Genomic DNA, 20,132 nt, shown 5'->3' with positions numbered 1-20,132 from the left:
TGACTCTGACCTGGTGTGGACCTTCCCTGAAGGTTCTCGCTCTGCTGAGGAGTAATTCATGGACCTCCATGTGCACGCTGTGACTCTGACCTGGTGTGGACCTTCCCTGAAGGTTCTCGCTCTGCTGAGGAGTAATGTATGGACCTCCATGTGCACGCTGTGACTCTGACCTGGTGTGGACCTTCCCTGAAGGTTCTCGCTCTGCTGAGGAGTACTGTATGGACCTCCATATGCACGCTGTGACTCTGACCTGGTGTGGACCTTCCCTGAAGGTTCTCGCTCTGCTGAGGAGTAATGTATGGACCTCCATGTGCACGCTGTTACTCTGACCTGGTGTGGACCTTCCCTGAAGGTTCTCGCTCTGCTGAGGAGTACTGTATGGACCTCCATGTGCACGCTGTGACTCTGACCTGGTGTGGACCTTCCCTGAAGGTTCTCCATATGCTGAGGAGTACTGTATGGACCTCTATGTGCACGCTGTGACTCTGACCTGGTGTGGACCCTCCCTGAAGGTTCTCGCTCTGCTGAGGAGTAATGTATGGACCTCCATGTGCACGCTGTGACTCTGACCTGGTGTGGACCTTCCCTGAAGGTTCTCGCTCTGCTGAGGAGTAATGTATGGACCTCCATGTGCATGCTGTGACTCTGACCTGGTGTGGACCCTCCCTGAAGGTTCTCGCTCTGCTGAGGAGTACTGTATGGACCTCCATGTGCACGCTGTGACTCTGACCTGGTGTGGACCTTCCCTGAAGGTTCTCGCTCTGCTGATGAGTAATGTATGGACCTCCATGTGCATGCTGTGACTCTGACCTGGTGTGGACCTTCCCTGAAGGTTCTCGCTCCGCTGAGGAGTACTGTATGGACCTCCATGTGCACGCTGTGACTCTGACCTGGTGTGGACCTTCCCTGAAGGTTCTCGCTCTGCTGATGAGTAATGTATGGACCTCCATGTGCATGCTGTGACTCTGACCTGGTGTGGACCTTCCCTGAAGGTTCTCGCTCTGCTGATGAGTAATGTATGGACCTCCATGTGCATGCTGTGACTCTGACCTGGTGTGGACCTTCCATGAAGGTTCTCGCTCTGCTGATGAGTAATGTATGGACCTCCATGTGCATGCTGTGACTCTGACCTGGTGTGGACTTTCCCTGAAGGTTCTCGCTCCGCTGAGGAGTACTGTATGGACCTCCATGTGCACGCTGTGACTCTGACCTGGTGTGGACCTTCCCTGAAGGTTCTCGCTCTGCTGAGGAGTAATGTATGGACCTCCATATGCACGCTGTGACTCTGACCTGGTGTGGACCTTCCCTGAAGGTTCTCGCTCTGCTGATGAGTAATGTATGGACCTCCATGTGCATGCTGTGACTCTGACCTGGTGTGGACCCTCCCTGAAGGTTTTTTGCTCTGCTGAGGAGTACTGTATGGACCTCCATGTGCATACTGTGACTCTGACCTGGTGTGGACCCTCCCTGAAGGTTTTTTGCTCTGCTGAGGAGTACTGTATGGACCTCCATGTGCACGCTGTGACTCTGACCTGGTGTGGACCTTCCCTGAAGGTTCTCGCTCTGCTGAGGAGTAATGTATGGACCTCCATGTGCACGCTGTGACTCTGACCTGGTGTGGACCTTCCCTGAAGGTTTTTTGCTCTGCTGAAGAGTACTGTATGGACCTCTATGTGCACGCTGTGACTCTGACCTGGTGTGGACCTTCCCTGAAGGTTCTCGCTCTGCTGATGAGTAATGTATGGACCTCCATGTGCATGCTGTGACTCTGACCTGGTGTGGACCTTCCCTGAAGGTTCTCGCTCTGCTGATGAGTAATGTATGGACCTCCATGTGCATGCTGTGACTCTGACCTGGTGTGGACCTTCCCTGAAGGTTCTCGCTCTGCTGATGAGTAATGTATGGACCTCCATGTGCATGCTGTGACTCTGACCTGGTGTGGACCTTCCCTGAAGGTTCTCGCTCCGCTGAGGAGTACTGTATGGACCTCCATGTGCACGCTGTGACTCTGACCTGGTGTGGACCTTCCCTGAAGGTTCTCGCTCTGCTGATGAGTAATGTATGGACCTCCATATGCACGCTGTGACTCTGACCTGGTGTGGACCTTCCCTGAAGGTTCTCGCTCTGCTGATGAGTAATGTATGGACCTCCATGTGCATGCTGTGACTCTGACCTGGTGTGGACCCTCCCTGAAGGTTTTTTGCTCTGCTGAGGAGTACTGTATGGACCTCCATGTGCACGCTGTGACTCTGACCTGGTGTGGACCTTCCCTGAAGGTTCTCGCTCTGCTGAGGAGTAATGTATGGACCTCCATGTGCATGCTGTGACTCTGACCTGGTGTGGACCCTCCCTAAAGGTTTTTTGCTCTGCTGAGGAGTACTGTATGGACCTCCATGTGCATACTGTGACTCTGACCTGGTGTGGACCCTCCCTGAAGGTTTTTTGCTCTGCTGAGGAGTACTGTATGGACCTCCATGTGCACGCTGTGACTCTGACCTGGTGTGGACCTTCCCTGAAGGTTCTCGCTCTGCTGAGGAGTAATGTATGGACCTCCATGTGCATGCTGTGACTCTGACCTGGTGTGGACCCTCCCTAAAGGTTTTTTGCTCTGCTGAGGAGTACTGTATGGACCTCCATGTGCATACTGTGACTCTGACCTGGTGTGGACCCTCCCTGAAGGTTTTTTGCTCTGCTGAGGAGTACTGTATGGACCTCCATGTGCACGCTGTGACTCTGACCTGGTGTGGACCTTCCCTGAAGGTTCTCGCTCTGCTGAGGAGTAATGTATGGACCTCCATGTGCACGCTGTGACTCTGACCTGGTGTGGACCTTCCCTGAAGGTTTTTTGCTCTGCTGAAGAGTACTGTATGGACCTCTATGTGCACGCTGTGACTCTGACCTGGTGTGGACCTTCCCTGAAGGTTCTCGCTCTGCTGAGGAGTAATGTATGGACCTCCATGTGCATGCTGTGACTCTGACCTGGTGTGGACCTTCCCTGAAGGTTTTTTGCTCTGCTGAGGAGTACTGTATGGACCTCCATGTGCATACTGTGACTCTGACCTGGTGTGGACCCTCCCTGAAGGTTTTTTGCTCTGCTGAGGAGTACTGTATGGACCTCCATGTGCACGCTGTGACTCTGACCTGGTGTGGACCTTCCCTGAAGGTTCTCGCTCTGCTGAGGAGTAATGTATGGACCTCCATGTGCACGCTGTGACTCTGACCTGGTGTGGACCTTCCCTGAAGGTTTTTTGCTCTGCTGAAGAGTAATGTATGGACCTCCATGTGCACGCTGTGACTCTGACCTGGTGTGGACCTTCCCTGAAGGTTCTCGATCTGCTGAGGAGTAATGTATGGACCTCCATGTGCACGCTGTGGCTCTGACCTGGTGTGGACCTTCCCTGAAGGTTCTCGCTCTGCTGAGGAGTAATGTATGGACCTCCATGTGCATGCTGTGACTCTGACCTGGGGTGGACCTTCCCTGAAGGTTCTCGCTCTGCTGAGGAGTACTGTATGGACCTCCATGTGCATGCTGTGACTCTGACCTGGGGTGGACACTCCCTGAAGGTTCTCGCTCTGCTGATGAGTAATGTATGGACCTCCATGTGCATGCTGTGACTCTGACCTGGTGTGGACCTTCCCTGAAGGTTCTCGCTCTGCTGAGGAGTAATGTATGGACCTCCATATGCACGCTGTGACTCTGACCTGGGGTGGACCTTCCCTGAAGGTTCTCGCTCTGCTGAGGAGTAATGTATGAACCTCCATGTGCACGCTGTGACTCTGACCTGGTGTGGACCTTCCCTGAAGGTTCTCGCTCTGCTGAGGAGTAATGTATGGACCTCCATGTGCACGCTGTGACTCTGACCTAGTGTGGACCTTCCCTGAAGGTTCTCGCTCTGCTGAGGAGTAATGTATGGACCTCCATGTGCACGCTGTGACTCTGACCTGGGGTGGACCTTCCCTGAAGGTTCTCGCTCTGCTGAGGAGTACTGTATGGACCTCCATGTGCATGCTGTGACTCTGACCTGGTGTGGACCTTCCCTGAAGGTTCTCGCTCTGCTGAGGAGTACTGTATGGACCTCCATGTGCACGCTGTGACTCTGACCTGGGGTGGACCTTCCCTGAATCTCTGATCTCTGAGGGTCCTACAATCTGATGTGGATTGGACTGGGTCCAATACCCCAGGGGGCACTTTCGGCACCTGCGGACTTTGGGTTGTGTGATCCACCTGTTGTAAATGTGGTTTATTTCAATGATATTCTTTTATCTTCTTCGGGCCACTCATTTACAACATGTCTGGAGTTTTTGGGCAAAAAATATTATTTGCTAAACTGTCCATATGACAACGAGTCGTGGTGATAACCAACCTTAAAATCTAGCGCATCGTGAATTTGTGATTTCATGTGAGGTGTGTGATTCCCAGATGGGCTCCTCCTTCCACTCATCCATTGTCTTCATGACATCCCTGAGAATATGTCCTCCGTCTGGTGCTCATTGTCTCCAGGTTCTGGAGAGGATTCTGCCGATGTCCGGGTTTCATCTGGAGACAAATGGACGGACAGAAAGTCTTAACCAAACTGTAGAGAAATCTAAGGTCTTATGGTTCAGATGTTCAGGAAACATGGAAAGGTTTCCTACAACCTGCAGAGTGAACTCCTCCAATAAGGTCTCATCGTTCTTCTGTATGGCTTGAACCTACAGTCCGCCAATCCTTCACTGCTCCCTTGCTCCTCTGTTTTGTCCACATCTGACCCAATCACGGTTTGAGGCTGGGGCTCTGATATCACATGGTATGTAGGTCCTATCCAGCTCCATATCATTGTCACCTGAATCTCTGACTATCTGCCTTGTGTTTTGACTATTCTCTGCTCTTGTGATTTTGTACTGCATTTGTCCTCTTGGTTCTGACCCGCTGATTCCTCTGATGTTTGTATTATCTTGTCCTATCTTTGTGTTTTACACTTTGGTGCATGGAGGGAATGTCTCCTAGTAGTCCCTTACCGTGAGCATCTGCGAGGCCACCAGGTAGAGACAACAAGTTATTAGACTAAACATATGACCAGTCCCTATTTCCCAGCCCCTATTACACCTGGACTGATGGGTGAGATAGTAGCTTCCTATTGTCTGCAGCAGCCTCTGCCTGGCTCTCTCTCCTCTGTAGCATCAGCAGGATCATACAGGACATTATAGATATGGACCTATAGTGATGATGGAGGGTATAGAAAGCTCTTCCAGTGCTCACCCCTCTCTGTGGTGATAGAGTTGGTCTGGATCCAGCAGTTTCCACATCACAGGCAGATTTGTCCAGTTTGCCCTTTGCCTCAGACCTGAGAGTCCACATAAAGCACCTGGTAATTCTGATACATACATGATCCATACATATATACATTCATACACACACACATACATGATCCATACATATATACATTCATACACACACACATACATGATCCATACATATATACATTCATACACACACACATACATGATCCATACAGATATACATTCATACACACACACACATACATGATCCCTACAGATATACATTCATACACACACACATACATGATCCATACAGATATACAATCATACATACACACATACATGATCCATACAGATATAAATTCATACACACACACATACAAGATCCATACAGATATAAATTCATACACACACACATACATGATCCATACAGATATACATTCATACACACACATACATGATCCATACAAATATACATTCATACACACACACATACATGATCCATACATATATACATTCATACACACACATACATGATCCATACATATATACATTCATACACACACATACATGATCCATACATATATACATTCATACACACACATACATGATCCATACATATATACATTCATACACACACACATACATGATCCATACAGATATACATTCATACACACACACACATGATCCATACATATATACATTAATACACACACATACATGATCCATACATATATACATTCATACACACACACATACATGATCCATACATATATACATTCATACACACATACATGATCCATACAGATATAAATTCATACACACACACATACATGATCCATACAGATATACATTCATACACACATACATGATCCATACATATATACATTCATACTCACACACATACATGATCCATACATATATACATTGATACATACACATACGTGATCCATACAGATATACATAAGTAATGATACACACACATACATGATCCATACAGATATACATTCATACACACACACATACATGATCCATACAGATATACATTCATACACACATACATGATCCATACAGATATACATTCATACACACACACATAAATTATCCATACATATATACATCCATACACACATACATGATCCATACAGATATAAATTCATACACACACATACATGATCCATACATATATACATTCATACACATACATGATCCATACATATATACATTCATACACACATACATGATCCATACAGATATAAATTCATACACACACATACATGATCCATACAGATATATATTCATACACACATACATGATCCATACATATATACATTCATACTCACACACATACATGATCCATACATATATACATTCATACATACACACACATACATGATCCATACATATATACATTCATACATACACATACATGATCCATACAGATTTACATACATACACACACATGCATGATCCATACATATATACTTTCATACACATACAGATATACATTCATACATACACACATACATTATCCATACATATATACATTCATACACACACAGATACATGATTTATACAGATATACATTCATATATACACACACATACATTATCCATACATATATACATCCATACACACACATACATGATCCATACAGATATACATTCATACACATATACATGATCCATACATATATACATCCATACACACATACATGATCCATAAAGATATACATTCATACTCACACACATACATGATCCATACAGATTTACATACATACACACACACACATACATGATCCATACATATATACTTTCATACACACACACATACATGATCCATACAGATATACATTCATACATACACACGCATACATGATCTATACATATATAGATCCATACACACACATACATGATCTATACATATATACATCCATACACACACACATACATGATCCATACATATATACATTTATACACACACATACATGATCCATACATATATACATTCATACACACATACATGATCCATACATATATACATTCATACACACATACATGATCCATACATATATACATTCATACATGCACACATACATGATCCATACATATATACATTCATACATGCACACACATGATCCATACAGATATACATCCATACACAAATACATGATCCATACATATATACATCCATACACACATACAAGATCCATACAGATTTACATACATACACACACATACATGATCCATACATATATACTTTCATACACACACAAAGATACATGATCCATACAGATATACATTCATACATGCACACACATGATCCATACAGATATACATCCATACACACATACATGATCCATACAGATATACATTCATACACAGATACATGATCCATACATATATACATCCATACACACATACATGATCCATACAGATTTACATACATACACACACATACATGATCCATACATATATACTTTCATACACACACACACATACATGATCCATACATATATACTTTCATACACACACACATACATGATCCATACATATATACTTTCATACACACACACAGATACATGATCCATACAGATATACATTCATACATACACACGCATACATGATCTATACATATATACATCCATACACACACATACATGATCCATACATATATACATTCATACACACACATACATGATCCATACATATATACATTCATACACACATACATGATCCATACATATATACATTCATACACACACACATACATGATCCATACATATATAGATTCATACATGCACACACATGATCCATACAGATATACATCCTTACACACATACATGATCCTTACATACATACATATATACGTCCATACATATATACATTCATACACACACACACATACATGATCCATACAGATATACATTCATACATACACACGCATACATGATCTATACATATAAACATCCATACACACACACATACATGATCCATACATATATACATCCATACACACACACATACATGATCCATACATATATACATCCATACACACACACATACATGATCCATACATATATACATTCATACACACACAGATACATGATCCATACAGATATACATTCATACACACATACATGATCCATACATATATACATCCATACACACATACATGATCCATAAAGATATACATTCATACTCACACACATACATGATCCATACAGATTTACATACATACACACACACATACATGATCCATACATATATACTTTCATACACACACACACAGATACATGATCCATACAGATATACATTCATACATACACACGCATACATGATCTATACATATATAGATCCATACACACACACATACATGATCTATACATATATACATCCATACACACACACATACATGATCCATACATATATACATTCATACACACACATACATGATCCATACATATATACATTCATACACACATACATGATCCATACATATATACATTCATACACACACACATACATGATCCATACATATATACATTCATACACACACACATACATGATCCATACATATATACGTGCATATACACACATACATGATCCATACACATATACATTCATACACACACATACATGATCCATACATATATACATTCACACACACACACATACATGATCCATACAGATATACATTCATACACACACATACATGATCCATACATATATACATTCATACACACATACATGATCCATACATATATACATTCATACATGCACACACATGATCCATACAGATATACCTTCATACACACACATATACATGATCCATACACACATACGTACATTCATACACACACAAATAATCAGACTCTCTCTCACCTCCTCCAATCACTGCTGTGGACACAGGAGGAAGGGACAATCCCTCCGCAGAGACTTGTGCAGCCAGTAACCAGGGACAGTCAGCAGGAGCGGAGCTGCAGATTATTCCTCCCTCCAGGAGATTAGGAGTCCAGGTGCGGGACAGGGAGAAGGATCGGGCAGGGACCAGGAGTCAGGACATGGGACTGCGGAGGGTGCTGCTGCTGCTGCTGAGCTGTGTGCTGCAGCCTCATGTCCACTGCCAGGTGACCCCAGGAGAAGACCAGAAAGACCACCCTGCAGGTAAGTGCCTAAGGATTTATAACACTGTATCACAAAGTATTGGCTTAGATACATAGTCTAGAGAAAGTAACGAGACTGAGCGGCAAAAGTATCTGAGGATGTGAAAAGAGATGAGCGGCCCTATAAATGTATAACACCCCCCATACACTGACTGTATAACACCTCCATACACTGACTGTATAACACCCTCCATACACTGACTGTATAACACCCCCATACACTGACTGTATAACACCCCCCATACACTGACTGTATAACACCCCCATACACCGACTGTATAACCCCCCCCATACACTGACTGTATAACACCCCCATACACTGACTGTATAACACCTCCATACACTGACTGTATAACACCTCCATACACTGACTGTATAACACCCCCATACACTGACTGTATAACACCCCCCATACACTGACTGTATAACACCCCCCATACACTGACTGTATAACACCCCCCATACACTGACTGTATAACACCTCCCATACACTGACTGTATAACACCCCCCATACACTGACTGTATAACACCCCCCATACACTGACTGTATAACACCTCCCATACACTGACTGTATAACACCTCCATACACTGACTGTATAACACCCCCATACACTGACTGTATAACACCTCCCATACACTGACTGTATAACAACCCCCATACACTGACTGTATAACACCCCCCCATACACTGACTGTATAACACCCCCCATACACTGACTGTATAACACCTCCATACACTGACTGTATAACACCTCCATACACTGACTGTATAACACCCCCATACACTGACTGTATAACACCTCCCATACACTGACTGTATAACCCCCCATACACTGACTGTATAACCCCCCATACACTGACTGTATAACACCCCCATACACCGACTGTATAACCCCCCCCATACACTGACTGTATAACACCCCCATACACTGACTGTATAACACCTCCATACACTGACTGTATAACACCCCCCATACACTGACTGTATAACACCTCCATACACTGACTGTATAACACCTCCATACACTGACTGTATAACACCCCCCATACACTGACTGTATAACACCTCCCATACACTGACTGTATAACCCCTCCATACACTGACTGTATAACACCTCCCATACACTGACTGTATAACACCCCCATACACTGACTGTATAACACCTCCATACACTGACTGTATAACACCCCCATACACTGACTGTATAACACCTCCATACACTGCCTGTATAACACCCCCCATACACTGACTGTATAACACCTCCCATACACTGACTGTATAACACCCCCATACACTGACTGTATAACACCCCCATACACTGACTGTATAACACCCCCCCATACACTGACTGTATAACACCTCCCCATACACTGACTGTATAACACCCCCATACACTGACTGTATAACACCCCCCATACACTGACTGTATAACACCTCCCCATACACGACTGTAGGGATTAACAAACCCAAACCTTAAATTTGGTACTTGCCCCTGTACCTTAATAAACCATCCAACCGTTTGGTACTTGACCTTGTACCTTGATCAACCATCCAACCGTCTGGTACTTGACCTTGTACTTTGATAAACCATCCAACCGTCTGGTACTTGACCTTGTACTTTGATAAACCATCCAACCGTTTGGTACTTGACCTTGTACTTTGATAAACCTTCCATCTGTTTGGTACTTGACCGTGTACCTAGACTAACCACCCAACCGTCTGGTACTTGACCGTGTACCTAGACTAACCACCCAACCGTCTGGTACTTGACCGTGTACCTAGACTAACCACCCAACCGTCTGGTACTTGACCGTGTACCTAGACTAACCACCCAACCGTCTGGTACTTGACCGTGTACCTAGACTAACCACCCAACCGTCTGGTACTTGACCGTGTACCTAGACTAACCACCCAACCGTCTGGTACTTGACCGTGTACCTAGACTAACCACCCAACCGTCTGGTACTTGACCGTGTACCTAGACTAACCACCCAACCGTCTGGTACTTGACCGTGTACCTAGACTAACCACCCAACCGTCTGGTACTTGACCGTGTACCTAGACTAACCACCCAACCGTCTGGTACTTGACCGTGTACCTAGACTAACCACCCAACCGTCTGGTACTTGACCGTGTACCTAGACTAACCACCCAACCGCCTGGTACCTGACCGTGTACCTAGACTAACCACCCATCCGCCTGGTACTTGACCGTGTACCTAGACTAACCACCCAACCGCCTGGTACTTGACCGTGTACCTAGACTAACCACCCAACCATCTGGTACTTGACCGTGTACCTAGACTAACCACCCATCAACAGACCGGGAAACTAAATGTTTGGGTAATGTGGGAAGGCCACAGCGTTTATTAACAACTAAGATAAATTATTAAATAACGTTATAAATTAAAACATTTCCCAACTTGCTAGGCCCGCTTGGCATCTTCAAAATCTTGAACCAACTTCGCCCGAAATGGCGGCTGCGTCCCTGCAGCCGGCATGTGGGCATCTTCCAGCGCCTTAGGGCCTGTGTAACTTCCGCCTTCGCTGTGACAACTGTAGGAAAACAGAAGGAAACGGCCAAAACCAAGGAAAGGAGAGCTGAAAAGAAATAATTCTGAGGGCAGGGTGGGAGGGTGACTTCTCGCCTCTTCGGTCCAGGGGGCAGAAGGAAAGAGGCCCCCCCACGTGCTCTCGGACTTTATAAAACCACCGGGCGGGTACTTACCCGCCCCCAAACACCACCTCCTGTGACCTCACACGGGAGGAGTAAAGGGGCAAGCCCCACCAGCCTACCAGAAGGCTTGAAACCACCCCCTACAGTCCTCAGCCCCTTCGCTATTTGCTTTGGGGCTTGCTATGACTGTATAACACCCCCCATACACTGACTGTATAACACCTCCATACACTGACTGTATAACACCTCCCCATACACTGACTGTATAACACCTCCCCATACACTGACTGTATAACACCCCCATACACTGACTGTATAACACCCTCCATACACTGACTGTATAACACCCCCCATACACTGACTGTATAACACCCCCCATACACTGACTGTATAACACCTCCATACACTGACTGTATAACACCTCCCCATACACTGACTGTATAACACCTCCCCATACACTGACTGTATAACACCCCCATACACTGACTGTATAACACCCTCCATACACTGACTGTATAACACCCCCCATACACTGACTGTATAACACCCCCCATACACTGACTGTATAACACCCCCCATACACTGACTGTATAACACCCCCCATACACTGACTGTATAACACCCCCCATACACTGACTGTATAACACCCCCATACACTGACTGTATAACACCCTCCATACACTGACTGTATAACCCCCCCATACACTGACTGTATAACACCTCCCATACACTGACTGTATAACACCCCCCATACACTGACTGTATAACCCCCCCCATACACTGACTGTATAACACCTCCCATACACTGACTGTATAACACCCCCCATACACTGACTGTATAACACCCCCCATACACTGACTGCATAACACCTCCATACACTGACTGTATAACACCCCCCATACACTGACTGTATAACACCTCCCATACACTGACTGTATAACACCCCCCATACACTGACTGTATAACACCCCCCATACACTGACTGTATAACACCCCCCATACACTGACTGCATAACACCCCCATACACTGACTGTATAACACCTCCATACACTGACTGTATAACACCCCCATACACCGACTGTATAACACCCCCCATACACTGACTGTATAACACCCCCCATACACTGACTGTATAACACCCCCCATACACTGACTGTATAACATCCCCCCATACACTGACTGTATAACACCCCCCATACACTGACTGTATAACACCCCCCATACACTGACTGTATAACACCTCCATACACTGACTGTATAACACCTCCATACACTGACTGTATAACACCTCCATACACTGACTGTATAACACCTCCCATACACTGACTGTATAACACCTCCCATACACTGACTGTATAACACCTCCCATACACTGACTGTATAACACCCCCCCATACACTGACTGTATAACACCCCCATACACTGACTGTATAACACCCCCCATACACTGACTGTATAACACCCCCATACACTGACTGTATAACACCCCCCATACACTGACTGTATAACACCCCCCATACACTGACTGTATAACACCCCCCATACACTGACTGTATAACACCCCCCATACACTGACTGTATAACACCTCCCATACACTGACTGTATAACACCTCCCATACACTGACTGTATAACACCCCCCATACACTGACTGTATAACACCCCCCATACACTGACTGTATAACACCCTCCATACACTGACTGTATAACACCTCCCATACACTGACTGTATAACACCTCCATACACTGACTGTATAACACCTCCATACACTGACTGTATAACACCCCCATACACTGACTGTATAACACCCCCATACACTGACTGTATAACACCCCCATACACTGACTGTATAACACCTCCATACACCGACTGTATAACACCCCCCCATACACTGACTGTATAACACCTCCCCATACACTGACTGTATAACACCCCCATACACTGACTGTATAACACCCCCATACACTGACTGTATAACACCCCCATACACTGACTGTATAACACCCCCATACACTGACTGTATAACACCTCCCCATACACTGACTGTATAACACCTCCCATACACTGACTGTATAACACCTCCATACACTGACTGTATAACACCTCCCTATACACTGACTGTATAACACCCCCATACACCGACTGTATAACACCCCCCATACACTGACTGTATAACACACCCATACACTGACTGTATAACACCCCCCATACACTGACTGTATAACACCCCCATACACTGACTGTATAACACCCCCCATACACTGACTGTATAACACCCCCCATACACTGACTGTATAACACCCCCCATACACTGACTGTATAACACCCCCATACACTGACTGTATAACACCCCCCATACACTGACTGTATAACACCCCCCATACACTGACTGTATAACACCCCCCATACACTGACTGTATAACACCCCCCATACACTGACTGTATAACACTCCCCATACACTGACTGTATAACACCTCCATACACTGACTGTATAACACCTCCATACACTGACTGTATAACACCCCCCATACACTGACTGTATAACACCCCCATACACTGACTGTATAACACCTCCCATACACTGACTGTATAACACCCCCATACACTGACTGTATAACACCCCCATACACTGAAAGTATAACACCTCCATACACTGACTGTATAACACCTCCCATACACTGACTGTATAACACCCCCATACACTGACTGTATAACACCCCCCATACACTGACTGTTTAACACCCTCCATACACTGACTGTATAACACCCCCCATACACCGACTGTATAACACCTCCATACACTGACTGTATAACACCCCCATACACTGACTGTATAACACCTCCATACACTGACTGTATAACACCCCCCCATACACTGACTGTATAACACCCCCCCATACACTGACTGTATAACACCCCCATACACTGACTGTATAACACCTCCCATACACTGACTGTATAACACCTCCTTACACTGACTGTATAACACCTCTATACACTGACTGTATAACACCCCCCATACACTGACTGTATAACACACCCCATACACTGACTGTATAACACCTCCCATACACTGACTGTATAACACCCCCCATACACTGACTGTATAACACCCCCCATACACTGACTGTATAACACCCCCATACACTGACTGTATAACACCCTCCATACACTGACTGTATAACACCCCCCATACACCGACTGTATAACACCTCCATACACTGACTGTATAACACCCCCATACACTGACTGTATAACACCTCCATACACTGACTGTATAACACCCCCCCCATACACTGACTGTATAACACCCCCCCATACACTGACTGTATAACACCCCCCCATACACTGACTGTATAACACCCCCCCATACACTGACTGTATAACACCCCCCCCATACACTGACTGTATAACACCCCCCCATACACTGACTGTATAACACCCCCATACACTGACTGTATAACACCTCCCATACACTGACTGTATAACACCTCCATACACTGACTGTATAACACCCCCCCATACACTGACTGTATAACACCCCCCCATACACTGACTGTATAACACCCCCATACACTGACTGTATAACACCTCCCATACACTGACTGTATAACACCTCCTTACACTGACTGTATAACACCTCTATACACTGACTGTATAACACCCCCCATACACTGACTGTATAACACACCCCATACACTGACTGTATAACACCTCCCATACACTGACTGTATAACACCCCCCATACACTGACTGTATAACACCCCCCATACACTGACTGTATAACACCCCCATACACTGACTGTATAACACCCTCCATACACTGACTGTATAACACCCCCCATACACCGACTGTATAACACCTCCATACACTGACTGTATAACACCCCCATACACTGACTGTATAACACCTCCATACACTGACTGTATAACACCCCCCCCATACACTGACTGTATAACACCCCCCCATACACTGACTGTATAACACCCCCCCATACACTGACTGTATAACACCCCCCCATACACTGACTGTATAACACCCCCCCCATACACTGACTGTATAACACCCCCCCATACACTGACTGTATAACACCCCCATACACTGACTGTATAACACCTCCCATACACTGACTGTATAACACCTCCATACACTGACTGTATAACACCTCCATACACTGACTGTATAACACCCCCATACACTGACTGTATAACACCTCCCATACACTGACTGTATAACACCTCCATACACTGACTGTATAACACCCCCCATACACTGACTGTATAACACCTCCATACACTGACTGTATAACACCCCCCATACACTGACTGTATAACACCTCCATACACTGACTGTATAACACCCCCCATACACTGACTGTATAACACCCCCCATACACTGACTGTATAACAACCCCCATACACCGACTGTATAACACCCCCATACACTGACTGTATAACACCTCCCATACACTGACTGTATAACACCCCCATACACTGACTGTATAACACCTCCATACACTGACTGTATAACCCCCCATACACTGACTGTATAACACCCCCATACACTGACTGTATAACCCCCCATACACTGACTGCATAACACCCCCATACACTGACTGTATAACACCCCCCATACACTGACTGTATAACACCTCCATACACTGACTGTATAACACCTCCATACACTGACTGTATAACACCCCCATACACTGACTGTATAACACCCCCCATACACTGACTGTATAACACCCCCCATACACCGACTGTATAACACCCCCCATACACTGACTGTATAACACCCCCCATACACTGACTGTATAACACCCCCCATACACTGACTGTATAACACCTCCATACACTGACTATATAACACCCTCCCATACACTGACTGTATAACACCTCCATACACTGACTATATAACACCCCCCCATACACTGACTGTATAACACCCCCATACACTGACTGTATAACACCTCCATACACTGACTGTATAACACCTCCATACACTGACTGTATAACACCTCCCATACACTGACTGTATAACACCTCCCATACACTGACTGGACTGTAGGGATTAACAAACCCAAACCTTAAATTTGGTACTTGCCCCTGTACCTTAATAAACCATCCAACCATTTGGTACTTGACCCTGTACCTTAATAAACCATCCAACCGTCTGATACTTGACCTTGTACTTTGATAAACCATCCAACCGTTTGGTACTTGACCTTGTACTTTGATAAACCATCCAACCGTTTGGTACTTGACCTTGTACTTTGATAAACCTTCCATCCGTTTGGTACTTGACCGTGTACCTAGACTAACCACCCAACCGCCTGGTACTTGACCGTGTACCTAGACTAACCACCCATCCGCCTGGTACTTGACCGTGTACCTAGACTAACCACCCAACCGCCTGGTACTTGACCGTGTACCTAGACTAACCACCCAACCGTCTGGTACTTGACCGTGTACCTAGACTAACCACCCAACCGTCTGGTACTTGACCGTGTACCTAGACTAACCACCCATCCGCCTGGTACTTGACCGTGTACCTAGACTAACCACCCAACCGTCTGGTACTTGACCGTGTACCTAGACTAACCACCCAACCGTCTGGTACTTGACCGTGTACCTAGACTAACCACCCAACCGTCTGGTACTTGACCGTGTACCTAGACTAACCACCCAACCGTCTGGTACTTGACCGTGTACCTAGACTAACCACCCAACCGTCTGGTACCTGACCGTGTACCTAGACTAACCACCCATCCGTCTGGTACTTGACCCTGTACCTAGACTAACCACCCAACCGTCTGGTACCTGACCGTGTACCTAGACTAACCACCCATCCATCTGGTACTTGACCGTGTACCTAGACTAACCACCCATCCGTCTGGTACTTGACCCTGTACCTAGACTAACCACCCATAAACAGACCGGGAAACTAAATGTTTGGGTAATGTGGGAAGGCCACAGCGTTTATTAACAACTAAGATAAATTATTAAATAATGTTATAAATTAAAACATTTCCCAACTTGCTAGGCCCGCTTGGCATCTTCAAAATCTTGAACCAACTTCGCCCGAAATGGCGGCTGCGGCCCTGCAGCCGGCATGTGGGCATCTTCCAGCGCCTTAGGGCCTGTGTAACTTCCGCCTTCGCTGTGACAACTGTAGGAAAACAGAAGGAAACGGCCAGAACCAAGGAAAGGAGAGCTGAAAAGAAATAATTCTGAGGGCAGGGTGGGAGGGTGACTTCTCGCCTCTTCGGTCCAGGGGGCAGAAGGAAAGAGGCCCCCCACGTGCTCTCGGACTTTATAAAACCACCGGGCGGGTACTTACCCGCCCCCAAACACCACCTCCTGTGACCTCACACGGGAGGAGTAAAGGGGCAAGCCCCACCAGCCTACCAGAAGGCTTGAAACCACCCCCTACAGTCCTCAGCCCCTTCGCTATTTGCTTTGGGGCTTGCTATATAACACCTCCATACACTGACTGTATAACACCCCCATACACTGACTGTATAACACCTCCCCATACACTGACTGTATAACACCCCCCATACACTGACTGTATAACACCTCCATACACTGACTGTATAACACCCCCCATACACTGACTGTATAACACCCCCCATACACTGACTGTATAACACCTCCATACACTGACTGTATAACATCTCCATACACTGACTGTATAACACCCCCCATACACTGACTGTATAACACCTCCATACACTGACTGTATAACACCTCCATACACTGACTGTATAACACCCCCCATACACTGACTGTATAACACCTCCCCATACACTGACTGTATAACACCCCCATACACTGACTGTATAACACCTCCCATACACTGACTGTATAACAACCCCCATACACCGACTGTATAACACCACCCATACACTGACTGTATAACACCCCCCATACACTGACTGTATAACACCCCCCATACACTGACTGTATAACACCTCCCTATACACTGACTGTATAACACCCCCCATACACTGACTGTATAACACCTCCCTATACACTGACTGTATAACACCCCCATACACTGACTGTATAACACCCTCCATACACTGACTGTATAACACCCCCCATACACTGACTGTATAACACCCCCATACACTGACTGTATAACACCCCCATACACTGAACACCCCCATACACTGACTGTATAACACCCCCATACACTGACTGTATAACACCCCCATACACTGACTGTATAACACCCCCATACACTGACTGTATAACACCCCCCATACACTGACTGTATAACACCCCCCATACACTGACTGTATAACACCCCCCATACACTGACTGTATAACACCTCCCATACACTGACTGTATAACACCCCCCATACACTGACTGTATAACACCCCCCATACACTGACTGTATAACACCCCCCATACACTGACTGTATAACACCCCCCATACACTGACTGTATAACACCCCCATACACTGACTGTATAACACCCCCCATACACTGACTGTATAACACCCCCCATACACTGACTGTATAACCCCCCCCATACACTGACTGTATAACCCCCCCCATACACTGACTGTATAACACCCCCCATACACTGACTGTATAACACCCCCCATACACTGACTGTATAACACCTCCATACACTGACTGTATAACACCCCCCATACACTGACTGTATAACACCCCCCATACACCCTCCCATACACTTCCCGTACAACACCCCCCCCCCATACACGTCCCGTACAACACCCCCCCCATACACCCCCCCCTCATATTGTAGCCCCTCTCATCTCCCCCTCATATTGTGGCCCCTCTCATCTCCCCCTCATATTGTGGACCCTCTCATCTCCTCCTCATATTGTGGCCCCTCTCATCTCCCCCTCATCTTGTGACCTCTCATCTCCCCCTCATATTGTGGCCCCCTCATTTTGTATCCCCTCTCATCTCCCCCTCATATTGTGGCCCCTCTCATCTCCCCCTCATACTGTTACACCTACGTCTCCCCCTCATACTGTTACACC

General features: G+C 45.8%; 1 protein-coding gene across 1 annotated transcript in view; it reads left to right on the top strand.

Annotated features, from left to right (window-relative positions):
* The first annotated feature begins 9,171 nt into the window (after nucleotides 1-9,171).
* Nucleotides 9,172-20,132, top strand: part of LOC140106883 (carbonic anhydrase 9-like) — a 178,607-nt gene continuing 167,646 nt past the window's right edge. The window contains exon 1 of the mRNA XM_072131507.1: nucleotides 9,172-9,425. Coding sequence (XP_071987608.1) covers nucleotides 9,323-9,425 — 103 coding nt within the window. The 5' untranslated portion in view covers nucleotides 9,172-9,322. The remainder of the gene's footprint in view (nucleotides 9,426-20,132) is intronic.

The sequence above is a fragment of the Engystomops pustulosus genome, unplaced genomic scaffold (genome assembly GCF_040894005.1).
Source record: "Engystomops pustulosus unplaced genomic scaffold, aEngPut4.maternal MAT_SCAFFOLD_59, whole genome shotgun sequence".
Taxonomy (NCBI): Eukaryota; Metazoa; Chordata; class Amphibia; order Anura; family Leptodactylidae; genus Engystomops; species Engystomops pustulosus.
Note: the sequence above shows the minus strand (reverse complement) of the source record. Positions and strands in the feature narration are given on the sequence as shown.